Source organism: Myxocyprinus asiaticus, chromosome 6, assembly GCF_019703515.2.
Source record: "Myxocyprinus asiaticus isolate MX2 ecotype Aquarium Trade chromosome 6, UBuf_Myxa_2, whole genome shotgun sequence".
NCBI lineage: Eukaryota > Metazoa > Chordata > Actinopteri > Cypriniformes > Catostomidae > Myxocyprinus > Myxocyprinus asiaticus.
In genome coordinates this window covers 28,831,198-28,854,648 of record NC_059349.1, presented here as the reverse complement: position 1 = coordinate 28,854,648, position 23,451 = coordinate 28,831,198, and the positions used below count along the sequence as shown (strand labels likewise).

The 23,451-nt window shown below is 37.3% G+C and overlaps 1 protein-coding gene across 2 annotated transcripts in view; it reads right to left on the bottom strand.

Annotated features, from left to right (window-relative positions):
* Positions 1-23,451, bottom strand: part of LOC127442356 (cadherin-7-like) — a 115,038-nt gene that overhangs the window by 73,169 nt on the left and 18,418 nt on the right. Inside the window, exons 3-6 of one of the 2 annotated variants that reach the window (XM_051700315.1) lie at positions 12,346-12,640; positions 9,117-9,236; positions 3,838-4,005; positions 2,461-2,648 (exon numbers count right to left, since the gene is read on the bottom strand). In XM_051700315.1, the coding sequence (XP_051556275.1) occupies positions 2,461-2,648; positions 3,838-4,005; positions 9,117-9,236; positions 12,346-12,640 (771 nt within the window). Of the gene's footprint in view, positions 1-2,460; positions 2,649-3,837; positions 4,006-6,946; positions 6,957-9,116; positions 9,237-12,345; positions 12,641-23,451 lie in introns of those variants that run through there. The other variant, XM_051700316.1, reaches the window with a different exon arrangement.

Sequence of the window (23,451 nt, the reverse complement as noted above, 5' to 3'; positions counted from 1 at the left end):
GTACAAAAAGCATTGCCTTCATGACTGTTACACTGAGTCGAGATTTATCCGGTGTCCATGCTGTGTTCATTAATGAGACACACGCTCCACAGATGCAGATGTCCCAGGCAGGCGTAAAACAAACTCCATGACCTTGGCTAAGACTCTGAAGTTGATGGTCTTGCTCTCCAGCTCACGAAAAATGTTTGTCCATCTCTCAGACACGGCCATCTTGTTCATGTTCCACTCAGTGATGCGATGAGTGACAATGTTTTTCGCACAAGCCCACTCATCAAAGAGCGTGGTTTCGTCAGTCAAACTGAGAGTGGGGATTCTGGAGTAGAAGTGTTCGAGGCCGCTCTGAATGTCTTTCCACTCTGAGATGTCTCTCAGTAGGGCCCACTCAAGCTTTTCTGTGTTCTACAATGAGCGGCTCCAATTTTGGAGGTAATCCACCGATGCTGAATAAAAGTTTCTCACTGCACAAAAGAAATCATCCACTCGCATATCACCAGCTTTAACCAGGGCATCCAACTGCTTTTTAATGTCTGAGGGTATGAATGATTCCTCCAGCCTGACCTGCAAGACTTTTCTCAGGTCATGAATGTGCAAAGCCATTTCTGTGGATGATATGTGGTATTGCCCTTCTAACTCCAGTGCATTGTTAAAAGTGGCTGTTTGCTTGAGTGCGAAGCCAAACCAAAGTTTAATGCAAGGATCGCTGAAAATGTATCTTAGAAACTTTGGGCATTTTTCTTGAGAAAGAAAGTATGCACACAGACCATTGAAAATGTGTAGTATTCTTTCAAGAGCTGGACCAAGAGAGAGGAAACATGTGTTGCCATGCTGCAGTAATTTCTGATAGTCCAGCTGCACAAAAGCAAGTACATTGCATATGAAAGCTTCAGATTTGGTGCGGGCAGAAGAAAATTTCGGCTCGTACAATTTCTTGATCAATTTCACAGTGCAGTCAGCCGACTGAAAACTATGGCCATGCACAACAGAATGATAAGAAAAAAGTCCTTCACTTGCATGCACCTTGTCAGATTTGGAACTTTGCTTCACAAAAAAATTGCTAACACTTGGTGTGGCACACTAACTTTTAGCAGCATCCATTGCGCGATGTCGGTGCGGCCTCCATGGGTGATGGAAAAGCGAGCTCCACAAATCTCACACCTCACTTTACTAGGCTCTGTCTGTGACTCTTTTTTAGAAATGTAAACTCTTTTTGAAGATCCTCATTAAATGTACATGCACGCTTCCTTGACATTTTTCCAGTCACAATTTCATCTGTGTGCTCTTACAAACTGACTCTTCAATCAGTTTACTAACTGGACATCTATTGATAGGGGATTGTGATTGGATAGTTAATCCAATCATGTACTTCAAATAACATGGTGTGATTTTATTGGTTTTACAAGCCGTATCCTTGGCTAACTTTGATTTGAATACTCACATGCAGGGGCGGACTGGCCATAGGGAGAACTGGGACTTTTCAGCAACAAACCCCCTAAAAGTTTCTATTTAAAATCCAGGGCCGATTTCTCTTCCCAGTCCGCCCCGCTCACGTGAATGAGAAAGCCGCTTAGGCGATAGAGAAATTTTAGGAGAGGAGAAATACGGGACAAAACACAATTTTTTCAGAATAAGTCGGGACACTAGAAAAAGTGCTTAGATATGAGACTGTCCCGGGAAAAACGGGACATCTGGCCACCCTAGTTTTAAAGAGCATCTTGTTTGTTTTAATGGAGGCTAGGAAATCTGACCTTTTTGTACAGATACATTTACATTTAATTACATTTATGCATTTTAGCAGATGCTTTTATCCAAAGCGACTTACAGTGCATTCAGGGTATACATTTTTATCAGTTTGTGCCATGATCTTGGCATTGCTAGCACCATGCTCTACCAGTTGAGCTACAGGAAGCCTATTAAAATGTTAAAATAGTCACTGTCAAAAGTTTGCTCATTCAATTAGTGACCTAGAAATAGTGCAGAATCCTAAAAAACATAAAAATCCTAAAACCTTCTGTTTGTTTCTAGGTTTAAATTGGATATTGCCCCCCTTTAAAGGGGCAGTGGTGGCTCAGCGGTTAAGGCTCTGGGTTACTGATCAGAAGGTTAGGGGTTCAAGCCACAGCACCACCAAGATGCCACTGTTGGGCCCTTGACCCTATCTGCTCCAGGGGCACCATATCATGGCTGACCCTGCACTCTGACCCCAGCTTAGCTGGGATATGTGGAAAAGAAGAATTTCACTGTATATGTGTGATAAGTAAATATAATTATTATAAATTATATTGAACCTCAGATTTTCAATGTGTAACTTTTGGACCCCACTGTACATACCAATATTTTTACACTAAGTGTTTGGATTGTGGGATTGTTTGTACTGGGCACAGCTTTCACATTCATCTATATGCTATCATAGAGATGGGGCTGAATGTACATATCTTTTGGTTTGGGCTGTCTCTGGCCTACCTTCTGCAGAGTTATGACTCCTTCCTGGGTATCTTTGTCTGGTCCAACCCTGAACACCCCAAGGCCATCGCCCTCTATAATTCTGTAGTCCATCTCAGCATTTGGTCCGATGTCAGAATCCAAGGCTTTTATCTTGGCCACCACCGAAGCCACAGGCAGGGATTCAGGCACAGCAAACTGATAGGATTCTGCAAAAGAGGCCAAGCAAACACCCACACACAGAGGTTATTGATGATGCTATTTCTCTTTTTTCCTTCCTTATCACCCAGCTGTTAAGGCTGGTCTGTGCTAATAATGTATCTCTCTGCTCTGTGGCAGGTAAGCCACTCTTCAGATATAGCTAACACGAGGATGGTCGAAGCTCTACACACTCATTCTACACTCTCCCAGACACATATTGATGGCGGTGATGGTATCACACTGCTAAAAATAGGGATAGAAATGACTCTGATGATGATCTAAAAAATTCCTTATAATAAAAGGAGATTTTACATTTCCGTTCAGTAGATGATCTAGCAGATAGTTACACAACAACTACAGTGAGCACTTAATCTCTATAATGCAACACAAGCATTTAAGTCATTAAGGATCTCTGATTACTTACATGCAAATAAAATGGAGAGAGAGCATGCATTAGGAGAATTCACCCAAAAAATGAAAATTATGTCATTATTTACTCCCCCTTATTTTGTTCCAAACCCTTATGAAATTCGTTCCTCTGTGGAACACAAAAGGAGATTCAATTCTCTGTCACCATTCAATTTCATTTTATGGAAAAAAGATGCAATATAAGTGAATGGTGACTGAGACTAATATTCTTCCATACATCTCCTTTTGTGTTACATGAAGCAAAGAAAGTCCTACAGGTTTGGAAGTATATGATGACAGGATTTTTTTAAATTTATTTTTCTAATTATTATTATTGGTAAACTATCCGTTTAATGATGACATTTGTTTTATAGTGTGACTGAGTGTAACATTCTGTCTATCATCTCCTTTTGTGTTCCATGGAGGAAAGAAAGTCATAAGGGTTTAAACAACATGAGGGTGTGTAAATAATGGCAGAATTCTTATTTTTAGGTGAACTGTCCCTTTAAATGTAATGCATGCTCTCCATTTAATCTGCATCACTTATTTGCTCACTGGGGCTCTCTCTCTCTCTCTCTCTCTCTCTCTCTATATATATCTAAGGCATTATCTACAATCAAGTTTTTCATCAAACAGCACAATGATGACTTTAAGACCTTACAGACATTACAGCTTCATTTTCTGTTAAAGCATAATTTTCTGTAAAGCTGCTTTGAAATGGTGTGTGTTGTGAAAAGTGCTATACAAATAAAAATTAAATTAAATGTATAACTGGTAGCAGAAACATACTCCGTGAGAAGCGGGGAGGGTTGTCATTAACGTCCATCAGTGTGACCGTTACTGTTGTGGTTCCTGAGAGCCCTCCCATCTGACCCACCATGTCTTTGGCCTGGATCACCAGAAGATACTGGTCCCGTGCTTCTCGGTCCATGTTGGGCAGAGCTGTCCTCACAATGCCTGCACCGAGAAGTATTATCTGTTTTACTGAACTTTGTATTGTTTAGAGTTAATTGAAACAGTGGTACTAATGTTCACAAAAACTAAAACAAAAACTAAATGAAAACATTTTATCATCTGAAATCAAAACATAATTGGAAAAACTAAATCTAAACTAAAATCCATTGTCATGACTCCAAAACAAACTAACTAAAATCCAATAAAAATGACTGCAAATTAATTAAATCTTCAGTTTTTGATCCACAGCATATTATAAAATATGAAACCTTTCAACCTGCCATCATTAACCCTCCTATTGCATTTGGGTAATTTTTGACTAGGGAGAGGTAGATAATAGTTTTTAAATACCACATAGTTTTTAGTACGGGAACCAATCTTTGTGACTTTGTCAAGACTATCAAAATAAACACAATATTTTTTTTATTTTTTTTTTTTAAATTTGAAAACTTTTTTCAGATTTTTTAATAAAACTGTTTAAGATATATAACCATTTACTTTTACATTTGTGGGTCAATTTTGACCCGGGCATCAATTATGGCTTTAACCATGATATTATGTAGATCTATGAATTAGATATTTTCTTATAAACACCACTTACATTTAGCCTCTTTCCCATACTCTCTCACATACTTTTTTGTCTCTCACTGGTACTGCATCTTGTTTACAAACATGCACACACACATACACACGCAACCACACACAGACACACACACATTCCTATACAAAACAGACATGGCAGATGTAACAAACATAACAAATAAACTAAATCAAAGGTACTACTGTCTGTGGCGAGAGCAAAAGTTCATGCACACATTAGTCTAAATAGGCTTGAAAGAGGGAATTGTCCACATTTTACTCTGTAGCCATCTGATGCCGAACCAGCTTGCAGCATACTCACACATCAACATTCGGCAGTTCATGCAAGTAAATAGAATAGATTTGGCTTAAAAACAGTATAAAGAAGTATTAATGTTGTATACTTGAGTTGTACAGTTGTTTTGATGATGTTTGGTTGAAAAAGAATATGTTGGTTTCATAACTTTTGACCACCAAGTTGTATTGTGCATTTATGAGTAATAAGACATTCATTCAAATTACTGGTAATTCTCACATTAGATGTTAATGTAAATTGTATATTATGTTGTATTTAGATACAATTTCACAGAAATGTTTATAAAAAAAGTGTCTTCACATGTATAACACTGGTTTTGCTGTAGTTAATGTACACTGATGAGCCAAACAATTATGTCCTATCATGGCCTAATATGCTGCGCCAGCCCACTGAGGCATGGACTCTACAAGACCCCTGAAGGTGTTTTGTGGTATCCGGCACCAAGACATTAGCAGCAGATACTTCAAGCCCTGAAAGTTGCGAGGTGGAACTGCCATGGATCAGATTTGTTGGTCCAGCACATCCCACAGATGCACTATTGGATTGAGATCTGGGGAATTTGGTGGCAGGGCGACACCTTGAACTCTTCATCATGTTCCTCAAACCATTCCCGAACAATGTGTGCAGCGTGGCAGGGTGTATTATCCTGCTGAAAGAGCCCACTGCCATCAGGGAATACCATTGCCATGAAGAAGTGTACAAGGTCTGCAACAATGTTTAGGTAGGTGGCACATGTCAAATTGTCATCCACATGAATGGCCGTACCCAGGGTTTCCCAGAAGATCATTGCCCAGAGCATCACACGTCTTCCTACTGTGCATCCTGGTGCCATCACTTTCCCAGGTAAACGGTGCACATGTACATGGCCATCCACATGATGTAAAACGGGACTCATCGGACCAGGCGACCTTCTTTCACTGCTCCTACTGTAGGTCCAGTTTTGACGCTTGCCAATTGTAGGCACTTCTGATGGTGGACGGGATCATCATGGGCACTCTGACCGGTCTGGGGCTACGCAGCCACATACGCAGCAGGGTGCGATGCACTGTGTGTTGTGACACATTCCTCCCGTAACCATCATTAAAATTTTCTGTGACTCGTGCCACAGTAGACCTTCTGTCAGTTCGGATCAGACGGGATAGCTTCGTTGCCCTCGCGCATCGATGAGCCTTGGGCGCCCAACACCCTGTCGCCGGTTTGTGGTTTGTCCCTTCTCAGACAACTGTTGGCAGGAACTCACTACTGCTGACCGGGAGCACCCCACATGCCTTGCCATTTCAGAGATGCTCTGACCCATTCATCTGGCCATAACAGTTTGACCCTTGTCTAAGTTGCTCAGGTCTTTACTTCTGCCCATTTCTCCTGCATTCAACACATTGACTAAGAGAACTGACTGTTCGCTTACCATCTAATCTACCCAGACCTTGACGTGTGGCCTTGTTAGGAGATGATCAACGTTATTCGCTTTGCCTGTTTTGGCTCATCGGTGTATATTTTGAAATGTCAAAGAATTTCTACATTTTATTATTTTAAAAAAATAAAAAATAAAAACAACAATAGCATATTAATTAATAACTTTTGTATTTGTCAGTTAACATATCAACCAAAAATATCAATCTTTTTACATGTATGAACAGTTAAGAACTATTATTATTAATGGCTTACAATATAGTTTTAGATGAAAACCATTGGGTTATGAATGATTTATGAGTTTGCATTCCACTGGGTCAGAATTGACGCACAAATGCAAAAGGTGTATGCAGATTCTGAACGCAATTAAACATGAAAATGCCACTATATAACAATAACACTTGACAGCTCTGAAAGTTTAATGCTGTTAAACATTTTTAAATTATATTAGTTAATGCATTGACTTTGGCATCACTAAACATTTGGTTAAAACTAAACTAAATAACCTAAAAAAAAAGAAAAAATATAAAACTAACAACCATGGAGTGAAAACGAACAAAATTAAATTAATTTGAAAGGACAAGTCAAAAATATAATAGAAATAAAATAAAATTAAATCTATAATAATTTAAGGTGTACCATGAGGAGGAGGTTGTTGATGCATGTGATAATGTCCTTGCCATGAAGAGCTGTGAAAATACATCTAGATTACAAAAATGGATCACTGTCCTTTCCGCATTTTAAGGAGATGAAGAGTACATCAATTAAAACAGGACTACCATTTTGTAATCTCCCTGCAGCAACGACCTTTTCCAAATTTGTTAGGCCATATTATAATGGATCTCTCATCGATGAGTCAAATTCACTGGAGCCATGATGGACTTTAAATCAATTTAGTCTCCAAACCATTATTAGTTTTGGAATTATCATTGCCTGGCACACCCAAGAGTCTTTTCTTTTTTCTTTTTTTGAACAGGCAACTGCGATAAATCTCAATCAATATGTGCTGCTATTTGCTATATCTGGCATCTTTTTCCTCCACATGTTGTGGTGGCGCAGACCATCTCTAAAATTAACCTTATGCTTTAAAAGAAAAAGGAGAAAAAGTTTAATCAAGTTTTGTAAATTACCCCGCTGATTGAGTCCATATGTGAAAATGACCTCAGTTACAGCTAGAGTGCTGATTACATTAAGGATTTCATTCCCTGCAATCAGTTGGTAATGTGTGGCAGTAACTTCATCACAAGTCCCATCAAATTTTTCCATGTTTAAGCAAGTCAATCAAAACACTGGTCTCTTGATGTTTCCATGTTTCCATCACAAGTATTTGTGGCTATCACGTCATAGCCACGAAAAGAAGTGTCACTCAAATCAACAAAATGGAAAGCGTTCTTATTTTGATCTTTCAAATTACTTCCATATAAGATCAAATCAAACAATATCTGAACGAATAGCAAATAGACTGTACACTGTTTACCTAAAAAGCTTGATGGGCAAGTTAAACAGAATATGTCTTTAGGTCAGTGGTGTAGTAGTGTCTGAAGAGATGGGCATACTGTGAATTTATGAAGGAACCCCCCCCCCCCCCCCCCCCCACACACACACACATATATATATATATATATATATATATATATATATATATATATATATATATATATATATATATATATTCATTAAAAAACAATATTGGCTGGTGTAATAATAGTCCCAAATTAATTTGCAAAATGTATATCAGTTTCTTGCTGGCATGGTGTACAGTACACTACTAAGAACCATGGTATAGTAACTTGATGTTAAATATGTTTTTAAATGTATAGGTCTTATTAATGTTAAGCATTGTATAGCTAATATGAGTGTAGTAATGTTCACGTTAACACATTATCTTGTATTACCATATATAGCTTAAGTAATAATTAATGATTTTTTTTTTATTCATGTACTATGATGTGCTTTTCTGTGTATAGTGAAATAGTTTTCCTACTAAGAAATATTAACTTAAATGATTTGATACCACAAGAAAAAGGCACCACCGACAGCAGTAAAAGGCTCACAAAAAAAGACATTCGATATAGTTACGGGACCAGCATCTGCAAAGAGCAACAGAAACTAGCACGGGTGCAGTAACATGCAGTATTTTCACAAAGTTGAATTGCATAAGTTACATTTATATATATATATATATACACACACACACGTTTAGTAGGGAAATAAATTTACAGCGCAAATTATGGTTACTCCAGTGTTGTTTGTGCATTAGCATTAGATGCTGGAAATGTCCCGCCTCTTACTGAAACGGAAAATATGATTGGTTATCAAATATCCAATCGCGTCTGAAATTAACGTTCTGATTGGTGGATCTTCTTAGTCAGACTGTCTGTCTTATCTGTGCCATCAGTTGCGCTCCCGCCTGCCGCTGCTCCGTGCGGGTTTAGAGAGAATCTCTTTACACTTTATAAAATAATAATAATAAATACAAAATAAAAACACAATTCACTCAACGGTGCTGCAGCATCACGTTATTAGATTGAAAAAGTTCCAGGTCAAAAGCCTACTCTTTGTACTGGCAGCTATACATATCAACTTATTTTAGGTGGGCATACGCAAAATCCTAAGAAAGATAGGTGGGCATATGCCATATGCCTGCGTATGCCCTAGACTACACTACTGCTTTAGGTTCTCCTGTAATGAGCTGACTCAAAATCATAATGGTGCATACGCTTTAAATCTAGACTATGTAGACCAAAGTGACTAATAATTGTACTGACAGCATTGCAAAGAGATTAACATATTTCTAACTTGTGAATACCTGTCTTTGGTTCCACTGAGAAATAGGGTTGTCCCTCAAGGATGCTGTAGATAACTCTGGCACTGTTTCCATATGTGGGGTCATCTGCATCAGTCGCCTTAACCTCAACCACCGACGTGCCTGGAACAAATTAACCACCCAGTCTGGTCAAAGTGGTACCAGAAATGCACTAGAATCGTAACCATTACACCACACTCGATCACTGCATTTAAATTTGATTAAGCTTTTCAGGCATGGACAATATCAAGTAAGCAAGAATGAAACTGTAGATATTATTATAATAAAGAAACATTAGGATGCATGTAGATGGGTGTCCATTGTTCTGTTTCAGCAAAACATGGATAAGTCAAACTTTGACTGTGTTCACTTACGTATTCTTCACTTGTGCAGCCTTTTCTTTCTTTTTTATTTGCACATTAAAAACTCTCAAATTAACTCTAAATTAACATTTTAAAACAAGATAAATTTACTTGAGCAAAAGGACATTTGTTTTTGTGAAAATAGTTATTTGTTGTTTTAGGGATAACGCTCACAAAATTTTGTAGATTTATGCTTGAAACAAGCGATAAACTATTTGCCAATGGAGCTAGAAAATAATTAACTCAAGATATATTCTCTGAAAACAAGTCTTAATACAGTGGGCTCTCATAAAGTGGGCTACGGGCCACGACATGCGCTTATCCAATTTTCGTGAGATCACTAATTCTAAGCACAATTTTCATGCCAGCGCAAAGCACAAGTGGGTGTGGGTGGGATTGTTTGCACTATCGTTGGATGTAGGCACGCAAACTGTGGGTGTATTGTATGTAAATTAAGTGGCGCAAAGCGCAAGTTGCTATTTTCCTGAGAAATAGGTCATTGCTCTAAGATGTTTCAGAAGAATGTCTGCTTGCAGCGCAAAGTGTTAAATCAGTTCCACCAGCAGATTCCACCAGCAGGTTGTAATAACGTCCATGTCCAAACTCTGAAAGTCCAGTGGAAAATGTTATGAGATTTGTGTTAAACTATATTATGTCATGGTTTATTTTTCAGTTGTATTTATGATCTAATTTGTATTGGTATTTTTCCACCTGTTGTCATTGTGTGATTTTTAAGTCATTGCAAAAGGGGCCGGTGGAAGAGGTTGAGGAGAGTAAAATATGGTATGATTTTCTTTTTTTTTTTTTTTTTACCACTGCATTACTAGCGCTGTTCAAAAAGGGCCCAGTATCTTATACCATTTTTTCTTGTCAAGTAAATTTATCTTGTTTTAAGGATGTTTAGATAATTTTACAAGGAACAAAAAATACAAAATAATGAATTTCCACAGGATATTCCAACAGTAAATAAGTGCTCCTGTAAATCAACTAGCAGAGCATGGCCCTTGCAACACCAAAGTCATGTGTTTGATTCTCAGGGAACACACAACCTGATCTTGAATGCACTGTGTGAACCTTGAATATTTTGGACAAAATCCTTTGTGCATAAATAAATGTAATATAAATTAATATACTGAATCAACTGGAGGCTTCATTCCTGCCTTTCTCTCTGAAGTCAAGGTTTCTTGCTCAATAACAGAAATTGGACATGTGCAGTAATGATCCTCACCCAATAGATTCTGTACTTCATTTATCCTGTAGAACTGAAACACAGCGGCACAAAGGTAAGTTTAATGCTGCTCTACTGGCTCATTGATATTTCCCAGATTTTATCTAAACTGTAAAATGGCTAATGAAAAGTGCCAGGCCTTCATTGGAACGCAATGTACGGGCCAGTCCAGACTGCGGTTCTCCTCAAAAACCTTAAATGCATTTGCTCATAAAAATAAAAAAATTCATAACCTGGAAAAGACAGTTGGGGACAGGCCCAGATGTTGTCAAACTGGTAACCTAAACATCTGGAGACACCCACAAAAGCGTAGTATCATGGCAACACCATACCGCAAGGACCAAAGCCAAATGAGTGCTACTCTTTTTAAGATGGTGTGATGTGATTTCACTTATAATGTATGACCCTGTACCACTAAAAAATCATTGTAGGCTTTCACAGAATCAACAGGCTTGTACATTCATAGACAGTTAAAGGGATAGTTCACTCAAATGTGAAAATTCTCTCATCCTTTAGCCTACTCACCCTCATGTTGTTACAAACCTGTATTCATTTCTTTCTTTTGTGGAACACAAAAGGAGATGTTAGGCAGATTCACCATTCACTTCCATTGCATCTGTTTTCCACATAATGAAAGTGGCAAAAGATAGAAATTCATATGGGATTGGAATAATATGAGAATGAGTAAATTATGACAGAATATTCCCTTTTGAGTTTTACAGTCCCTTTAAGGCATATGATCATTTCTGTTGTAAAGCCATTTAACACACATAGCATGTATGAAAGTGATTGGGTTAGAGTCTCAAGGCATATGTTATGAATTTGCACTCATGCCGATACTGACGTCTGATATGTCTGGGTTAGGTTGTGGCTCCCACACTTGCAAACAATCTCCTGTTTCTTAATTACCAAATTAAATTAATCATTTTCTCGTTAATCAAATCCATTCATCAGCGCTTGACTGCTAATGATTTTAAATGGATCTATAATGCAGTCATTTAGGACAAGGGTCGCTTGCATTCATAGAGGCTAATGGCTTTGTTCACAGCATTGGACAGACACTGGCAGCCAGCATGTTAATTGCTCTTATAAAAAAATAAGTATGTCAATGCTTGTGTGATTGTCAGGTACAATGCTCTGCATGGTCAGACTGACAAACAACTGCCTTTTAAGGGGAACATTCGTTGTGAATATCACTGTTCTTGATTACATTTTCTCATGTCACCCTCAATAACAAAAAAGTGGCTAAAAAAACAAAACACCTAAAACCAGCCAAAGGTGCTTAGCTGGTCTCCCAGCCTTGCCAAGTTGGTCAAGCTTGAATTATTTGATGGTTTTAGAAGAGTTTTGGGCACTTGTCAACTAATTAGTTAAACCAGCTAAATACCAGGCTGGAAGATTAGCTCAACCAGCTAAGAACAGCAAACCATGTAAAAATGTTTTGTCAGGTAACCTAAAAATGCTTTGTGTGGTAACATCTAAATTAACTGTTTTTTTTTTGTTTTTTTTTTTAACAGTGTCTGCCGGTTTAAGCTGTATTTTTGTCAGCAGGGACTACAACTCATAATTATTGTGAAACAGGACATGTCAATATTTCCATCACTGGTGACTGGCTTTGTATGACAAAATACGTGGCACTTACCAACAGGAGACATTTCTGCTACTTGTGCATGGTATGGTCCATCCAGAAACTTTGGCTCGTTGTCATTAATATCCTGCACTTTGATCACAAATTCTGACTCTGGTTCAACTGGCAGGTTGGTGGCGCGGTCTCGGGCCTGAGCTCGAAGTGTGTAGTAGGCCTGCTCCTCCCGATCCAGACGCTTAGTGGCATGTATGTCACCTGTGTTCTCATCTATGGTGAAAATGGAGGTTGCCCCCTCACCATTGAGCACATATTTGACTTTCCCATCACCTTTGTCCACGTCAGAGTGAAGCTATAGGGGGACAGAACAGAGGAGGGGAGAAAAACCGTTATAAATATCTGTTGTCTTTGTAACTGTTTGTTGTCTAGTTAGCATAGTAATGTATAAAGCCAGTAATTTTGTTTAGTCATGAGAATGTACTTCTACAGTGGTTTAAATAATAAATGGGTATAAATCATCTCCAGCAGATTTAAGCGCATCAGTGCACAACATTTTTATGTCGAAAAAAGACAACCAACTGAATAAATACGTAAAAACTCTCAAGTTATTCTTCTTCACACTATCTCAGAACACATGGCTGGATAAATATCCATTCTCTAAATACTTTATGATATTTATATCATAATCTGAGTAAAAAGAAATTATAAAAAAGTCTGTTTTAAATAAAAAGGGGGCTATAGTGATAAAATGTAGATATGGAGCAATAGTAATAGGGGGAAAATGTCACTATATGAAAACACTTATGATATAGCTTATAACATGTATATTTCTTGAGTCACATTATGTGTACATAGTTTTAAAAATTACCACTTCAACAATTTTCACTTTCTGTTATCTGTTCATTTAATCACTTTGGTACTGCGTTACCACTTTTGTTTAACATTTAAATTTAAAGGGATCGTTCACCCAAAAATGAAAATGCTCTCATCATTTATTTACCATCATACCATCCCAGATGTGTATGACTTTCTTTCTTCTGCAAAGATTTTTAGAAGGATATCTCAGCTCTGTAGGTCCATTGTAAGTGAATGGTGATCAGAACTTTGAAGGTCCAAAAAGCTTATAAAAGCAGCATAAAAGTAATCCATATGACTCCACTGGTTTAATCCATGTCTTCAGAAGTGATATGATAGGTGTGGGTGAGAAACAGATCAAAATTTAAGTCCTTATTTTCCCTATAAATCTCCACTTTCACATTCTTCTTCTTTTGTTTTTGGCAATTTGCATTGGTCATGCATATCGCCACCTACTGGGCCGGAAGGAGAATTTATAATTAAAAAAGTGCTTAAATGTACTACGTATCTACGTAGTACACACCTATGTATCATATCGCTTCAGAAGACATGGATTAAACCACTAGCATCGTATTACTTTTATGCTCCCTTTATAAGCTTTTTGGACCTTCAAATTTCTGGCCACCATTCACTTCCATTGAATGGACCTTCAAAATCTTTGTTTGTGTTCTGCAGAAGAAAGAAAGTCATACACATCTGGGATGGCATGAGGGGGAGTAAATGATGACAGAAGTTTGGGGGGAACTATTCCATTAAAAGAACTTAAATTTAAAAGTTTCTTGTGTTTGTTATACAAAATATACTATTAGGTCCTGTTGCAGTGAGTTAATTTTCTGGAGACAAAAAAAGCAGTATTTGAACAACAGTGGTGCTGGAGGTGGAGCGATCTCACAGTGCTTTGCTGTTAAGCATTTTGCACTGAATGTTTAGTCAATTTTATAAGTGTGCATTGGGTGAAGCCTAACAAATGTACAAACTTTGTTGCGGAAAACAACATGAACTTTTTAAATATGTTTCATCTTCACTATTGTTTAAATAGTGCCAACAATGCACATTAGTAATAAAACAAAATCCATTGCACCAAATTACAGATACAAGGTCCAATTTTATTCACAGTCCAGAAATCCTCATTATGAGCCTTTTTCTCATGCTGTTGGTATTTTATATATATATATATATATATATATATATATATATATATATATATGTTTTTTTTTTTTTTTTTTTTTTTTTTTTTTTTTTTTGTCACCAACAGTGAATAGTTTTATTAACTTGTTTATTTCTTGTATTGTAGCTTAGAGACTTTATTTGTGCTCTCTGGGGGATCATAAGCTACAAAAAGTCCTTAGCTGTTCATCCTCTTTCTTTCATTTGTCTTCTTTTATTCAAATGTAATGTGTTATGGTCCTCAATGTCACATTTCTCAAGAGACTGCCTTTCACTGTGGAGCATTACTTTCTTGTACAGGATCTTGCCAGAATTAAAAAAAGACAACTTTTAATTGAATTAGCCTTGTCGTAGCATAAGACAACAATATTTATTTAAAATGCTATTTGTCACAGACAAACCCAGGATTACTGCCTTTTTAACAGTTTAACCAGTTTAGCTGTATTACTGTACTTCCATGTCTCAAACAATGCCATGATATCACAACTGAATTTGGGTAGTTAACTTGACATTTCAGGCAGTAAGAGCTGAGTCTTGCAATAAGACATGGTATACTTCATCTATAACTATTTTAAACAGCATTTTCTTAATTATTTAATTTTTATGCATGCAGTTTTTATGATCTCATATTAATTGAGAGACTACATGGAATGCTTTAATAATTAGTTACTGCTAAAATGTGACTGGTGATTGGAAAGAAATGGTGACCAGTTACAGGATCTAAAAATATACACTTTCCTTTATACATATACTGTATTAAATATAACCAACAATCTTTGTGTTTAAAAAAAAAGAAGAAAAAAAAAAAAGAATTCAGATCCATTTTATTTGTCATCGACCCATATATTTCTACTCCTATTGAAGCTCCCGTCAAGTCACATCTGGTTTAGGTTGCAGTTTACTTGCAGATAAAACAGCACTGGTCCACACATGATATCAGTTAATAAAAAATAAAAAAACAACAACTATGGTTTCAGCACCGGATCTCAGTGTGCTAATGACATCTGAGTTTAATTAAAGTAAATGTGTGTTTGGATGTCAGCGTTGGCAGTTCTCCAAGGTCAACTCCAGTGTGATGCTTGTTGTGTGGCTGGGCTTGAGTCTGCGCTCACGGTCTGAATGTCTAATTTCAAATGTTTATTCTGACCATAATTTACTGTTATGATGACTGCAGATCATTAGTTTCTGTGGGCTCAGCTCTATAGCTCTAAACTTGCAGACTCATCATGATAATAATTAATGTATAAATATTTACATATGAATAATTAAAGCTGTCAAAGTTATTACCATTGTATGTAAAGCATTAAACATCCAAATCACAGACAACATTTCATGGAAGATAATCTAACAGCATCTGTTTCTTTAGCTTGTTCCTTTAGCTCCTTTGGTAGAGAATTGTGCCAGCAACACCAAGATCATGGGCTTGATTCACAGGAAACACACATGTAAGAAATCATTTACAGTCAGCTAGTTGTTATCGCAAAATAAACCCCGAAAGGAAATCAGGACCCCACCGCGAAGATGATCTGCTTATTGCATGGCTACTAACCAAACAAATAAATAAATGGACATGGAATATTGATTTGCGTTGAAATTATGTTCTTATGTGAGAAGAAAGAAATCGCTGAACAGCTGAATTCCACCTCTGGTTTGCATCGGAGTTCTGTTGGTATTTATTTTGTGAAAATGACCATCTGACTGCTCATTATCCAGCTTATTACAAGACTATTTGCCAAAAAAAATTAAATAAATGGACATGAAATATTAAGTTGCATTGAAATTATGTTATTATATGAGAAGAAAGAAATCGCTAAACAGCTGATTTGCACCTCCAAATTGCGACAGAGTTCTGGTGGTGTTTATTTTGCAACAATTACTGTCTGACTGATCATTATCCAGCTTATTACAAGACTACTTGCCAAATAAATAAATAAATGGGCAGAAAACACTGATATGAGTTGTGATTATTTTATTAGCTTACTTGTAGAGATCGCAGAGTGTTACGAAAAATAGGAAAGATGACTCGCAATACCCAGATGACCAGTCTGATCCTGTACGTTTTAATCGACGGATGTGTGGTTGTTACTTAGAAATATCAGACCACTAGATGTAGAAGTTCAAAAAAGTTCATACAATGACTTTTAAATAAAAGCCTTCAAACACTGCCTTCAAAGTTAAAATATGTTCCAAAATAACATTAATGAGTAAATATGTGATATTCAAACATGTTTTTGGTTTAGTTTGTTAATTTAATATGTAAGCTGTAAAAAGAATAGTTCACACAAAAAATTAGATGAACTCTCAAATCTAATAAACAATAAAGTTCATAAACAGCACTGAAATCCAATATAGCAGCTAAGTCGATAACAGCACACACATCTTGTGATCAAACGTCATGACATCATGTTACAAGATCCAAAGAGTTTGAGACGTGTCATGACAGAATTTTCATTTTTTGGTTGAACTATTCCTCAAAGTTTTGGAACTGTTCAAAATTTTAGACCATTAAGGCAGTGAACATTTTCTTTTTTCTTCTTTTTTTATTTTATTTTATCCCCTTTTCTCCCAATTTGGAATGCCCAATTCCCACTACTTAGTAGGTCCTTGTGGTGGTGCGGTCACTCACCTCAATCTGGGTGGCGGAGGACAAGTCTCAGTTGCCTGACTGTCTGAGACAGTCAATCCGTGCATCTTATCACGTGGCTCGTTGTGCATGACACCGCGGGGACTCACAGCATGGGAGGCTCATGCTACTCTCCGCGAACCACGAACAACTTACCATGCGCCATTGAGAGTGAGAATCCCTAATCACGACCTCAAGGAGGTTATCCCATGTGACTCTATCCTCCCTAGCAACCGGGCCAATTTGGTTGCTTAGGAGACCTGGCTGGAGTCACTCAGCACACCCTGGGTTCGAACTCGCGACTCCAGGGGTGGTAGTCAGCATCAATACTCGCTGAGCTACCCAGGCCCCCCAATTTCTTAATAGGGGTGTAAATCGGACGTTTCATCATGATACGATCTTGAATCGATTCTTTTGGCCTGCGATCCGATATTTGCAATACTTCAAAATCTGCCGTGATACGATTCGATTAAGGGGCCTGCAATCGATATTCCGATTTTATGTGCCTATTTTACACAATCAATTACATTTTTTTTTTTTTTTTTTTGCCCTCAAATGCAACCAAAATATTATTTTATTATTTTATTCAGCTCTCTGTATACACATTGGGACATCCACAACAAAATAAGGTACTTCAGATGTTGAAAAAATTTTACAGATAAATAATCTAAAAAATACATTCACACACAAGTGATCATCACTCGTTTGATGACAGCAAATTTTTCAGTTTAGTCCAATTCAAAAAACTTACATACCCATGACTTGTTTCCAACTATCCATGCTATTCGTGGTTTTCTTGGCTACAACTTCCACAGTTGTAATGAAAAATTCTGCTACAGTTAACTGGGATAAATGTTAGTAAGGGTGTAGATGTGTAAAGTCTTATAACTGATGCTGGAGCTGAGCAGGTGTTTCTCTTCCCCTCGTTAGTGCTGTTCAGAATGTCGGCGTTGTCAAGATGTTTCACATGTTTGAATTTCTAGATGGTACTTTAAAATAGCAAATTCTCATGAAAATTCAAATGGGTCGCATGCGCAACGATATTGATGGAAGCCTGAATTAATCGCGCATGTGAGCCGCTCTGCATTTGTCACTAGAGCTCACATATTAAGGAGTGCCCGGTTGATGCGCTTGCACAGATCCTGTCAATGGAGCTCGCATTTTGCGGGAAGCCGGTTGACGCGTGCGCACACTGCACGCATAGCAGAGCACAATTTGGCTTCAAAGACCCCGTGCACATCCATGTTCCACATGAAAAGCATATTTAGTGCTCATAAAGTGAAATGAATATAATAAGGTTGCTTTGATGGAAATGCGTACGGACGTGGCTGACATGAGTGTATTAAAATAAAGGTACATCTTTAAAAAAATTCTATATCGATATTTACACATTGTATCGATAACACTGGATCGTTGGTCATTGGATCGATGCATTGATCCAGATCGATGGATTGTTACACCCCTATTTCTTAATGTTGGAATTTTTGTGCAAAATGTTTTGGTTCAAGATTATCCATTTGGTTACTATTCAGCTTTGATGTTCATAGCTACTATAAAACCAAAGCTGTATGCTCGCAGACAGCTGCTTGAGCACAGCTCTTTGTATATGGGTGGCCAAGTGAATGCAAGCGGATGTGTGAATCACTCTGCTATGCAGGAATGCAGCACTGGGGACGCCTCTTGTCTTAGTCCTCTGTCTCTCGGCCTTTGCCTTTTTTTCAGCACAGAGAAAGCCATAAAAAAGATCTGAGAAGTGGAGAGACGGAGAGGCGAAAAGGTGCAAGTTAATGAGCTAACAAGAACAAGAGCATAAAAACAAGAACGAGAGGAGGAAGAGCAATGCCTGAAGTTTGGGAGAGAAGAAGAAAGTAGGAAAACTACTGAAGGGAGCCAGTTAGAACTGTGAAGTCTAGGGATGAACGCTCACCTTCTCTGTGAGCCTTTAGCGAAACCTGCCAGCGAGCCCTAATGAACTATTCGGGTGAGTCATATTAAATTAATCGTCTGACTCTAGGTCTACAGCGTGGGTTGTTGTTGCAGCGGATGGTACCCATGAACACAACATTTCCTTCATCTTGACCAAGACTGTTTGACATTGCCAATCCATTCCACCGCAATAAAGAAGACAAATTAAGACCTTCATTACATCCTTGTCTTTGGCAAACCAGCGAGCCCAATTATGTTGCGAGATTACAAACGCTGTCTGTTTTACATACAGCTAATTTACTGTTCATCTGTCTCCTTCTTGCATCCTGCAGGGATGCCCTTAATATGACGCTCCCCCTCTTACCCGCTCTCACTCCCTTCAAATACGGAATGATTATGAATGTGGAAAATGCGACTGTTTTGCTTGCCAGCGCACATCAATTACTTCTCTCAAAATCCCACATAATGAATCACTTTAAACTAAAACGAACTTAGCAATAAATAACACAATTGATATGGGTGTCATTTTTGGAGTGATTGGCAGCAGCGAGGCATTCACTCTGATTTAGAGCAATTTCTTCATAGTGATTCAGAACTGTGATTAGAATTGCACAGCTAGCTACATTACAGATGGTGCCTCTCTTAATTAACTATATCTGCTCAGTCAAATCATTCAACGTACCTCTTTTCTGAAGATTAAACACTGCAAAATGAGCTACATCTTACCAACAAATCTGTAGAAATTCCTTTTGATAAATTTAAAAGGTTCCTGCAAAGGTTAATTTAATTTAAAAGGTTAAAGGTGCACTCAGTTATTTTTTTCTCATTAAAAAAGTTTTATTCTTAAAGAAATTAACAGTAATTTTGAAATATACATTATGTATGTATAAAACCATGACCACTCACATTAGATGAAGACTCCAGTCATATCAGTAACCTTCTAAAAGCTGTTTTATTCTACATGGAGAGGGTCCGCACATGGGGTAACTGGACACTTTTATTCATGGATTAATGAATCATGTGTGACTGTGAACAGTGAATTTCAACAATGGCACTGGTAATTGAAAACTCTTACATTTTAATGGTGCTGCATCCATGCCCCTAGGTGTCAGTGTAAGTCCAAGATGACATAAACAAAGAATTCCTGAGTGCACCTTTAATTAATATAAAAAAACATGAACTGCTTGGTGACATGCAAATTTACCATAGTTGTATTAACAGTATCTCTTGTACTCTCGGTCTAGAAACTCTAAACTTTGTTAGGCAGAAATGTTGTAAAAACATTAAATAATAAATTTTTGGATTATTATTTTTTATGTTACTATGACCCCTAACGGGAGCAGCCAAAAGAAGAAGATTTTTTGATATTAGTATGACATATTTACCTGTGTTTATGGTAATATTTATTATAAATATCACAGTTTGTTGAATAGAAACTATAGTTAGATTACTAGTAATGAGGAGCCATGCATAGTTTTATTTGTGGTTACTATGGTTTTACTAAAAATTCCTCAATTAAATGGTTGAGTCATAGGGTACATTTTTAGGCCTACCTGGGTTGTGTTTCATGCACAACTACGTAACTCACTGCTTAACCACCATAGTACGCTTCAACTTTGGAGAAATTAACTTGCTAGTCATAACTGTTTCCCAAAACTGTAGTAACTGTCACACATTCATCGTTCGAACCACGTTGGTTTAACAATATAGAGCTGTTGTAAAAGACGTTATGCAGGGGGTAGAGTAATAACTTCTGCGGACATCAAATTATAATAGCTCATTTACACATACTTCAGAAAGCTGTTTAATGCGCAAAAGCTGCTGAAGACACGTAAGCTGCGTGCACTGTGTAAATAACACAGATGATTGGGCTGCAATAGTGGAGTTTCCCTTTACATCAGACTTTGGGGTTTACCTGACGCACTTAAGCTCTCTTTAAAAACAAATAAGAAACTCCACTTATGTGTTAACATGGACACATAAGCCATGTGTGTTAAAGCGCTTTCTCTTAACAGCCTTTAATCCTTTAACCGGCTGCACAAACGTGCATTTCAGAACGGCGCTCTCTGCAAAATCCCAGAATAAGCCGTTTTCTTAAGTGATTGTAAACGTGGTCAAAGTCTTCATAGAATGAAAGATATATATGGAATAAAAGAAATAGAAGCCTCAATGAAGTCAAATGATGTCCACAAACTAATAAGGAACTATGCTTCTAACCGCAGGTGCAGCTGTAGTTACAACTACACAACTTTGTGATGCTGTTCATTGGAACTACGGTTTTGGGAAACACCAAATCATTGAACACTGCTGGTAACGATGGAACTTGCAACCATAGTTGGCTAACAATGCTTTTGGGAAACGCACCCCAGGTTGGCTGATTTGCTATGGGTTCCATGTGGAATTTCCTACAATAGTTGATAAGTTGTGTTTTTAAAATAGATGATTTTAACTCTGAATGGCTGCAGATATCATGTACTGTGTTCATAATTCTAGTAGTATTATTAGCTTCACGAAGTGGTATAAACAACCTTCTTACTTTCTGCATTTCGTAGAGGAGAAGGTATCCTAGTTTTGCACTGCTAGTATGATTAGCATTGCTCTTTGAGGATGACTGTGGTCTGTTTCAGGTTGATGAACAGGGGAGACTAAATCACTGGACTATGTAGAGGAAGGCACAAACTCTCACATTTGCACACAGTGACTCAGCAAGTTCAAGAATCTTCTATACATTTTCCATGTACCTACTGGTTATACTGCAAATAGCTAATAAATTTAAAGATATAATTCACTCAAAACTGAAAATTATGTCTTCATTTATTCACCCTCGGCCTCAGTCACCATCTCTTTTTCCCTACAATGTAAGTAAATGGTGACTGCATTCGCCTAACATCTCTTTTTGCGCTTCACAGAAGGCAGAAACTAATACAGGTTAGGAGTAACATGAGCGTGAGTAAATCATGGAAGAACTTTCATTTTGGGGGTGAACTACCCCTTTAAGCCTAATTGTTAAAATGTATTAAAATTAGTGCTGTCAGTTGTATTTAATCGCGATTAATCACATCATTTTTTGTAGTTAATCGCGATTAATCACAGATTTTGAAAGTGCTGAAATTTGACACTATATATACTTATTTTCTTGTCAAAATGTATTTATTTCCATCTTATTAAAGAAAAGAAAACAATATGTAACAATATAATGCTTTATTAACATTTCCCAAACAAAGCCTTCCACAAGAAATGCACTAAAATAGCACCAATTTGAGAAACATTAAATGTTAATGTGGGAGGTTGACTAATTGAAAGAACTAGTTTCCCCATAGGTTGCATATTCATTGCAATAGAGCTGTTCAGCCGTGACGTCAATTTGTAGGCAAACCCAGAAGTCTAATTCACCATGGACTCCCTCTGGATTTTCCTATGGGTTTTTATAATGGGGTTTTTTAACTTATGAGTAAAATAAGGTCTGTGGTAAACATTACTTTATGTTACATGGATGTTTTGTTCTACAACATAAATTACACACATTCATACCTCAAACATGAATTTTGAAGCTGCCGTGCATTTAAAAAAAAAAATAGTATTTAATTCAATCTGGCTTCAAAATTCACGTTTGAGGTAAGAAAGTGTGTAATTTATGTTGTAGAACAAAAAGTCCATGCATCATCAAGTAATGTTTACCACAGACCTTATTTTACTCATAAGTTAAAAAACCCCATTATAAAAACCCATAGGAAAATCCAGAGGGAACCCATGGTGAATTCTCTTCCGGGTTTTTGGACTATAAGCTGAACAACTCTATGGGAATTAAATCTCTTAAACTCTCATCCTCCGAAATATTAATCTGCCGGTAGACTGTGGCTATCCACTTTGTTACAGCAATTGTGAAGCTGCGTTCATGATTCGCGTCAGAGCATCAACGCCAGTGTCGATCGCCGCTTTGAACTCACCATGAAAAGCGCTTCCACACAAAAACATCTCTTTCTGCATTCTGGTGATAGTTAAGACTTGACATGCTTCGGTGTTAATTAAAATGTGCCTTACAAGTCTCATCTGGGCTTATTTTGTACATCATACAGCTCTAAGAGCTCCTTTCTTCATCATTTTTTCACTGACAGGGTAGCATTGTCAGAGATTATTTTATTTTCTGATATAACAACCTCTGCGGCTCTATAATAGCAGCGTATTACAACAGTACCACCCATAGAATGTCAATGGGACCGCTGCGTAATGCTATTTCATGCTAAGCTTGTAGGCTCTCCTTGGTAGAAGGGCACTGTGTCTGTTTGTGAAGTGTGCGTCAATGTAATGACTCCGGACGGACACATTACAAAGGTTACGCCCTTCATGTAAATGTTTATGCTGTATTAACGGTAAATGTGTTAAACGCGATTAAGAAAAATGAATGCGTTCAACTTTTTAAATTAATCACATAAGTTAACGCGTTAATTCTGACAGCTCTAATTAAAATGTAGTTATGATTCTTGAAAATACTACTTTTTTTAGCTTCTTTAAGGAATATTTAATACCATTAGAGACTTCAGTATGATCTCAATAACTTTGAGAATGCATTCTGTTTTATATATATACATATA